We start from the raw sequence: 9,297 nt of genomic DNA on the forward strand, positions 1-9,297 counted from the left end.
TCCATTTTACCATCAACAGCTTTGTACTACATTTATCTACATTTTAGAACTTTCAAATAAATGGGTTTTAAATTTGTTTTTACTGCTTCTTACCCTGTATTTTCATGTATTCCCAAAGTTTTGTTTTCTGGCTTCTTATTTTATAATGTCAGCTGTTCTTTAACTTTTCCATTGAATATTTGGTAATTATGTTATTTGTAGTTAAAAATTCATTATTCTTATAATTCATATCTCATTACCATTTAAAGCAACTCAGGTCTTAAGCCCTTGGCATTAGTTAAATAAGGTTATTTGTTTTACATCAGATATGAGATAAATGAGATGGAGGATTGTGGCTTTGCTTCACCAAGAGCAACTTACTCAAGCACCCATGAGTAAATGATTTGGAGAAAACTATAGAAAAAATAATACATGAACTAAAAACAAAAAAGAAATAACTAAATCAATAGGACACTTTACTATATCATAAAATCTTCTTTTGGGCATAGTTCTCAGCTGGGGCAGTGCTGTTGCCTTCAATGGGCATTAGTTGCTGTCCTCAAAATAAGGAAAGATTGATTTGGGGCAGAAACACAGTACCACTGACCTAAGGAGTTTACAAGAAACTTCCTCTGAATTTCTGGAAAATCTAGCCACTTGGACAACTTGCCAAAGATACCCTAGAGCCAAGCAAGTCCTGTAATGGGGTCAGTCACCCTAGGAAGCTCAACTCTGTGTGTGCTGGGAAAGGACTCTCCATTTTATAAGTTCATCTCACACTATAGAGGCTCAGCTTCCTAAGTGCCAGTGGCTTGCACTTGAGGAAGAGATTTCACCTTATCCTATGATACAAGAGAAAAGAAAGCATGCTTGGGCACATATGCCAGTAAAATTATGGGCAAAGATTATGAAGCAAGTAGTAGCCAAACCCAGGTATTCAGCGTATGAGGTTAAGCACTGTAGCAGGCGCTGCACTGTACCGCTGCAGGAGCAACGGACAGAACCAGTGGCACACCACTAGGTGGCAGAAGAATTCCACTATCACCATTTACCTTACACCTGGAACTTCATCTTTACCCAGAGAAGGGGCCTTTAGGATAAAATTCTTGATCCTTTTGGACAGTAAATGTAGCAGCAGTGCAGATGATTCTGGTCCACATGAAGAGTAGTAACTTCAGGAAACTCCTTTTGCATACACCACTCTGGTGTGTCCATGTGCACCTTTCCACCTTTCAGGTGGATTCACTCCCCACTTGCCTTCCCTCCCACATCAGGTTCTGTACCCAAGGATCGACTACAATGATTTACAAACCTCAGACATTATCAGTTGACTTCTCTTGTATGTTAGGATTTATGCCCCCATCCCAACCAGGAACTTCCCCTTAGATCTCCATGTCACTAGTTATGTATCTCCTTTCCTCTCCACTGCCACCTGCAATCTGCAGGAAGATGATCTTCTTTTCCCACATAACCTTAAGGAAAAAAGTCTGCTTCAAATTACAATTTAACTAAACTGTGCCATTTAATTGATCTAATGGAGTCTTAGATACTTACCTATAAAATGGGAATGACGCCTACTTTAAAAGACTATTGTAAGGATTAAATCAGATGAGGTATACAACCTATTTCTGATTCAACCTCATTGACTTGTGAAGTTTTACTCCTGAATTAAGGAAATCTTACATTTCATCTCACAACATAAATCACTGCATTATTGTGATAAATGCAGCAGTGTCCTTGAGAAAGTTTCATCACTGTGGTTACTACTATCACCGGTAGTGCTCTTGATGTTCAGGTCTATTCAGAGAGTATGGTAAAACTGGGCTCCCACCATCTAGAGTAGAAATTAGAATAAAGACAAACACTTGCATGTTATGCTGAAAGTATATTTATATATATAGATATAGATATTTATTTTTCTGCAGACAGCTTTTACTGATGAGTCATTTTAATGTTCAAAGAACAGCCTATTTCAATACTACATAATCTGTACCAGAATGAGATGGATAGCTTCTCAATTCATTTCACAAGCCAGCACAACTCTGATACCAAAACATAACAATTATAACACAAAACAGAGAATCACAGATCTCACTTAAAAATACAGATGCCAAAATACCAAATAGAACAGTAGCCAATTGAAATCAACACCACATGAAAATGTACAAAGCTTTGGCAGATATCAAGTTGAACCAAATTGAAATCCAAACTTACACACATAGAACTGGAACATAAACACCAGAAACAAAACACCCCCCCACCCCCCACCCCACCCTGCCCCCCTGTCAGCGGCCTCTGGCCAGGGACCCAAAGGAATGAGATATCTGCGGATGGAACCACATTAGCGGGGAGGGGAACTGCTGGTGGGGTCACCAGCATTATCACCAGATCCGGGCTCATCCTCATCCAAATCTTCAGATTCACACTCTGCCAGTGCTTCAAAGTACTGGAAAGGCCAGCACCGTGGATCTCTCTTATGGAGCTTGGCCAAAAACCTCAAAACAAGCATCTTGCTGGTTTCTAGGAATGCTCGGGGGCCCCAGAGGAACTCATATTCTGCTGGCTCTGTATAGGGTATTCGCCTGTACTCTAGGTACTTCTGCCTTACAAACACTTCGGTGATGAGCTTCTTTGTATTTCCGAAGAGAGCATGTGTCTCTCGGACATCCAAGCCTAACCTGTACAGAAAATTAAAGATCATGTTCTCCCTGACACAATTGCCTTTCATAAAGATGAGACTCAGGACCACCATAAGAAGGCCTAACTTGGGCCTGTCTAAGTAGGATGCCACTGGTTCACCCTTATGGTGCCCCAGCTTGTTGATGATAATGTAAGAGTGGTTTTCAGGATCAATTTCTTTCAATTGATAACCAAAGACACACTCTAGCTTATTGTTGGCACGGTTAATGATATCCAAGCACTCATCTTTATATTCACGAATGATGAATTTCACCATCTCTGAGCGCTTGATGGGCACCTTGGCTTGGTCCTTTACCAAGAGGAACTGCACCAATGCATTTGCTCTCTCATCCAAGGGAGACAATGGCTGAGTCTCCAACCTGGGGTCATTCTGGGTGGCACCAAATCCCTGAGAGAGACTGGTGAACTCAGAGATAATCAAGGGCTGAGGGCTACCTGACCTTTCCCAGAGACCCAGGGCCCTCGAAGTGCTTGGGCCCTCCCAGGCACTCAGAGCCCAAGTTGTGCTGGGGCCTTCCCATCCACTCAGGATCCTGGAGGTACTAGGGCCCTCCCAGCCACTCAGGCCCCGGGAGGTACTTGGGCCCTCCCAGTCACCCAGGACCTGGATAGGGTTTTCAATCTCCCAGTCATTCAAGTTCAGATTTTCCCAGGGTCTCGGTGCCTGCCAGTCACGCAGGGCCAGCATTTGGCCACTGCTGTCCTCTTCGGTATTCAGATGTTTCTTCTTCCGGGTAGCTTTGCCAGAGCGACGTGGAGGCTCAGCAGAGGTTTTCGAGGCCTCTTGAATGGTGGCCATTGCCTTGGGGGCAGCTGCCGTAGCCATCAGGATGGTAGGCACTGCCTGGGATGATTTTGAAGCATTCACATTGGGCTGTGGAACCCATGGAACTGCAGGCAGGGCCTCCACACAGGCAAATGGATCCTGCAGAGCAAGTGGCAGTGACTTTGGGGTCTCTGAGGGGGCAGATGGGCCCTGAAAGGCATTAGAAGAGGCAGGCTGGAACCGGGAGGTAGTTGGAAAGACTCTTGAAGTGGCAGTGAAGTTCTCCGATGTGGCAGGAAAGTTTTTCCAGGCAGTCGGCAGGTGTGCTCGGGCAGCTGACACTGCCTTTGGAGCACAAAAAGTGGCAGCGAAGATCATGCGATCCTTCGAAGGGGCCCTGCGTTCCTTTGAAGAGGTCCTGCGTTCCTTCGAAGAGGTCCTGCGTTCTATTGAAGAGGCCCTGGATTCTCCCGATGGAGTCATCAGTGATTTAGCGGAGCCCATGGGAAAATTTGCTGCCGCTATGGGAGCTCCGGGCTGGCCCTGCAAGGCTGTAGGGGGGCCTTGCCAGGAGGGCTGGAGTTGCAAGGTGGGCAGCTCTGCTTGCGGGCCCGAGGGCTGGGCCTGCTGGGTGGGTAGCTGGATTTGGAGGGCCTTTTGGGAGGCCGGGACCCCCTGAAAGGGCTGCTCCATCTGAACCAGTGGTGGGCCCTGCCTCTGGGCCTCCTGGGTGGGCACAGGCTGCCAGAACTGCCCAGGAGCCTTAGGAGCCTGCCAGGCCAGAGCCTGGGCTTGCTGCACTTCCTGGAACTCCATCGACGTTGGCAGCTCGTGTGGCACTGGGGCTTGGCCTTTGGGAGCCTGCCAGATGATGGGCGGGCAGTGTGTAGCCTGTGGGGCCGACAAAGGGGCCGACAGCACAGCCTGGGGCGCCTGCGGGCCAGCGGGAGGCGCTGTGGGCACCTGTGTTGCTGGTGGGGCAGTGGGCACCTGTGGCGCCGCCCGCACCTGTGGCGCCGCCCGCACCTGCGTGGAGGGCAGCCTAGCCTGCGGGGCCTGCCGCAGCGGCGGCGGGGGCGGCAGGGCCTGCCAGAGCGGTGGTGGGCTGGCCAGGACCTGTGGGGCAGGCCGGATGGGTGGTGGCGCCTGGCGTATCAGCGGTGGTGCCTGGCGGATCGGGGGTGGAGCCTGGCGCACTGGCGGGGGTCCCGGCCGGATGGGCGGTGGGCCCGGACGGATGGGCGGTGGGCCCTGGCGCACAGGTGGTGCCTGCCAGGTAATTGTCGGAGCCTGCCAGGTGACCTGTGTGGCCTGCCAAGCCAGAGGTGTGGCTTGCCAGCCTTGTGGCGGGGCTTGCCAGCCCGGCGAGGTGGCCTGCCAGCCCGGGGGTGTGGCCAGCTGCGCCGGCGGGGCCTGTGGGCCCTGGGGAACCTGCGGAGGAGCCCTTATAACCTGAGACTGGATTTGCAGAATCAGAGGCTGAGCCTGTGGGGCCCAGGACGCCAGAGGCTGCTGTGCAGGTGGGGCTGTCGGCTGTGCCATCGGGGTTCCTGAAGCTGCAGGCTGCGTGATCGGAGCTCTCGAACCTGGAGGATGAATCATCAGGACTCCGGGACCAGGAGGCTTGGCCATCGGGGCTCCTGGAGGCGGAGGCTGGGCAATCAAGGCTGCCGGGGGCGGAGGCTGAGCCATCGGGGCTCCCGGAGCAGGAGGCTGGACCATCAGGACTCCCGGAGTCAGAGGCTGGGCCATCAGGACTCCTGGAGTCGGAGGCTGGGCCATCGGGGTCCCCGGAGGGGGAGGATGGGCCATCGGTGTCCCCGGAGGGGGAGGGTGAGCCATCGGTGTCCCCGGAGGGGGAGGATGCGCCATCGGTGTCCCCGGAGGGGGAGGATGAACCATCGGGGTCCCCGGAGGGGGAGGATGGGCCATCGGGGTCCCCGGAGGGGGAGGATGGGCCATTGGGGTTCCCGGAGGGGGAGGATGGGCCATTGGGGTCCCCGGAGGGGGAGGATGGGCCATCGGGGCTCCGGGAGCTGAAGGATGCATCATCAGGACTCCCGGAGTCGGAGGCTGGGCCATCGGGGTTCCCGGAGGGGGAGGATGGATCATCAGGACTCCGGGAGTCGGAGGCTTGCCCATCGGGCCTCCCAGAGGGGGAGCCTGGACCATCGGGCCCCCCAGGGCCGGAGGTTGGGCCATCGGAGCCACTGGGGTAGGCGGCTGGCCCTGTGGGGCCTCCCAAGCAGGCTGAGGTGCCTGCCAAGCGGCCAGTGAAGCCTGCAAATCAATCGGAGGTGGATCCCAAGGGACTGGCGGAGCCCGAGAGGAGGCGGGCGGGGCCCGCATCAGAACCGTAGGGCGGCTATAGACCGGAGGCTTGGGGGCCTCGGCCGGGGGACTCGAATCACCCAAATTCTTACTTAGCTGCGACATGTCCCTTTGCTCTGACAGCTGGTGGGCCTTTTCCTCCGACAGCTGCTGGGCCTTTTCCTCCAGAGAGAAGAGAATGCCTACGTGGCTGATCAGAGGATCCCTCCCTGCTGACTGGTGAATAGGAAGTAAGTGCCCTTAGCTCTGCAGCTTTCCGCAGTAAGGAGGAGGGGGGAAGGGGGCTCAATCCCGCCCCTTCCCCGCCCCCGACCACCACAAGTGGATAGTGCATAGGGGCGTCTACCAGAAATCCTGGCTGACACAAGATCCCTTCTCACTCTGTCCAGTCCCCAAATGCAGTCTGGTCAGACTTACCATGGATGAGTTTTCACAGAGGAGTGACAGGAACAGATCTATGTTTTAGAAATCACTGTACTGCAGTATAGAGTAGGAAGAGACCACTGGTAACATGGAAGGCATCCATGAAGGGGGAGATGGTGTGGTCTGAGCTCAGATACAGCAAAATCAGAGCCGGAGGATTAAAAAAAAAAAAAGTGCATATATGTACACGAGAGATTCAGGAGTCATAGTAGGCAGCTACTATAATTTAATAAAAAGAGATATAGAAGGCATATAAGTTTGTCCTGGGAAAAAGGGAAATTGCTGGTATAGTTAATTCTCTTAGGGACACAGTGGGAGGCACATAGGAAGAGAGATTTATGAGTATTGATTGGGACATGGGCATTTGCAGTGCGTGAGACTGCCAAGGAGAGATGCTCTGTAGACAATATTGTATGATGGCTTGGGTTTCTAAAGAAAACTTGACTGGGCATTAAGGTACTCCTTAACTGTGGGAGTGAATGTGTTTGTAGGAAAATCATTTAGAAAGAAACTCCTGAGATGTGTCTTGAAGAATACAGGCATTTTTAGACACAACAGAGAAAAGTGATGGCAAAGACTACAGAAAGAAAGAAAGAAAGAAATTATGGAAATTCAGATGCTTGAGACATCAATGGAAGATAACATTTTCAGTACCAGGAAAATTTCCTGTGGAATGGCTGGCACAAGAGAATGAGGTGGGTTTCTTGGTGCTGTTCATCAGTTACAGAGCGGGAAAGAAACTGAAAAAAATGAAGGCCAAAAATGCACTAGAAAATAGCAAAATGAGTGAATAAATAGATCTAAGACTAATATATAGGGAAAACAGATGATGAATAAAATATGAAATTTTGGGGGTATCTACTCATGAGCAAAATCACTTTAAAATTAGACAAATATATACACAGATAAAGTAGAAGTCCTCAAAATTATTGGGTAACACTACACTACTTCATGTTGAAAGGAAGTGATAGTCTCACTTCTAGTTGGATAGTTTTATGGGAATACACAAAATGATAAATAGTAAGGATGTTTAGTTTAGAAGAGACTGCTTTCACCTAGGGCAAGAGTCCAGAGTGACAAAAAACATGAATGATACCACAAGGGGGCAGAAGAGAATGATGAAGGCTATACCCTACTCCTCCTGAAGTACCCTTAGCCAATGTTCCTCAAATTTGGTAATTTATGAATCCCAATCAAGACATAAACACACTCCCAAGCTTATAATTGCCTTAAATAGTGAAGGAATAATTTAAGAGGGAGGTTTCAGGGTTTTATTTTCTGGTAACTGAAAGGATGAGGGATCATTTATTATCCCCAGGAACATCTTCCTTTTCAAAGACAAGCAACTCTTTCATGGTGCCTAATATGTAATTTCCATATATACCCACAAAGCTGCTTCTACAGAATGGATGCCACCATACTTCATGGCTTCCAGGTCCTTCTTGTGCACTAATAGTCCATATAAGACTTCTCATTTTGGTAGGGTTTAGAATCACTTTAGAGGGACCAGCTAGGCATATAACCTTGGTGTTCCCCTATCACCAATTCTGCCACATGACAGCTACTGTCTATGAAAAACTTTGGGATATTGAGTTCATGTTTCAGTCTATGACATTTATACCCTCAGAAAAGCATACTTGCTCCTCCTCTAATTAAAATGTATAAATTTCTGAAAGATTAAGTTCTTTTACTAACCAATTTTTTTTTCAGGATTATGGCATATTTAACCTTCAGTCCACCATGCTTTGGGACATTCTACACAATAAATGGCTGCTAACAGGGTTCAGTTGTTCTCACTGATTGGTGCTCAATGAATAGCATCACCGCTCAATATCAACTCCCACTAAATTCATTACGTAAAAGGGGGCCCAGTTTATGCCTAAAGGTGATACATAAATGAAAAAAAGAGGTAACGGGAACTAAACAAACAAACAAACAAAAATTATGTCATTATAAATGGAAAGTAGTCAAGTTGTACATTAGCACCAGTATGACTCCTTGTAACATTTTTTAACTGGTAGAGAAAAGTGTGACTATAAGTATATAGTGATTCTCAAGGGGCCAGTAATGGCAGATGAAATGGGCTTATTTTTCTCTGGAAAATCTGCCTATTTTGGACCACCAGTGCTCTCAGATCCAGGCCACTTGACAGCCTAGCTACTCACAAATGATCTACTCCCAACATCAAAGACACCTGAGAAATCAAGTAACATACAACTCTTTTGTGAAGACAAACTGCTTTAATAACAGCAAAGCCCAATACTGTCCTGAGTACAGTGGGTAATTTGGACTACAAGGTTTAAATAGGTCTCCTAAAACATGCCTTCTCATTATGGGATCTTTGAGCATCCTGAAGCCCTACAACCATTCTGTGTGTATATTCATCCACTTCTATGCCTCTGAGCCAAGTATTAGCAAAATTTCTTTTCCTAGCTTCCCCATGAGACAGTTTAAAAACCCAAGGTGAGGGGCACCTGGGTGGCACAGTCGGTCAAGCATCTGACTTTGGCTCAGGTCATGATGTCGTGGTTCATGAGTTCGAGCCCCACATCAGGCTCTCTGCTCTCAGCACAGAGCCTGCTTCAGATCCTCTGCATTCCCCTGCCTCTCTCTCTCTCTTTCTTTCCCTCAAAAATAAATAAAAACATTTAAAAAAAATCCAAGGTGCTTAGAAAGCAAAAGACAAATATATACAAAGCATTCATGGGATGTAGGTGTCTGTCTTGTAATTATACAGGACTTTCCATATTTTCATAAGTATGTCATGAAAGGATAACAGAAGTAATTAAAAAAAAACTGGTGGAAGGAGAACTGAGAATAGACAAATAGAAGTAGGAAAATCATGAGTCATACAAAAATTAAATTTTTTTATATTTATTTATTATCTGGCTCACCGCAAGAATAGAGCCTCCATGTAGACAAGAGCTTTGTTTTGTTCACTCTTGTATACCCTGTTCATCCTGAGTGATCAGTAAAAAGTTGTTTAATAAAAGTGTAAGATTAGCACAAGAAGTACCTATATTTCACTCCTATATAGCTTTCAGACTTAGTGTATATATTTATAAGTGGGTAAAATAATCTTCTATGATTTCCAAAAA

At 47.8% G+C, this 9,297-nt stretch overlaps 1 protein-coding gene across 1 annotated transcript; it reads right to left on the bottom strand.

Moving 5' to 3' along the window:
* Positions 1-1,861: 1,861 nt before the first annotated feature.
* Positions 1,862-6,016, bottom strand: MAGEL2 (MAGE family member L2). Its single transcript, XM_030317560.1, has one exon. The coding sequence runs from the start codon at positions 5,879-5,881 to the stop codon at positions 2,321-2,323; it is 3,561 nt and encodes a 1,186-aa protein (XP_030173420.1). The 5' UTR covers positions 5,882-6,016; the 3' UTR covers positions 1,862-2,320.
* Between the last annotated feature and the right edge of the window lie 3,281 nt (positions 6,017-9,297).

This window comes from Lynx canadensis, chromosome B3 (assembly GCF_007474595.2).
Source record: "Lynx canadensis isolate LIC74 chromosome B3, mLynCan4.pri.v2, whole genome shotgun sequence".
Classification (NCBI taxonomy): Eukaryota; Metazoa; Chordata; class Mammalia; order Carnivora; family Felidae; genus Lynx; species Lynx canadensis.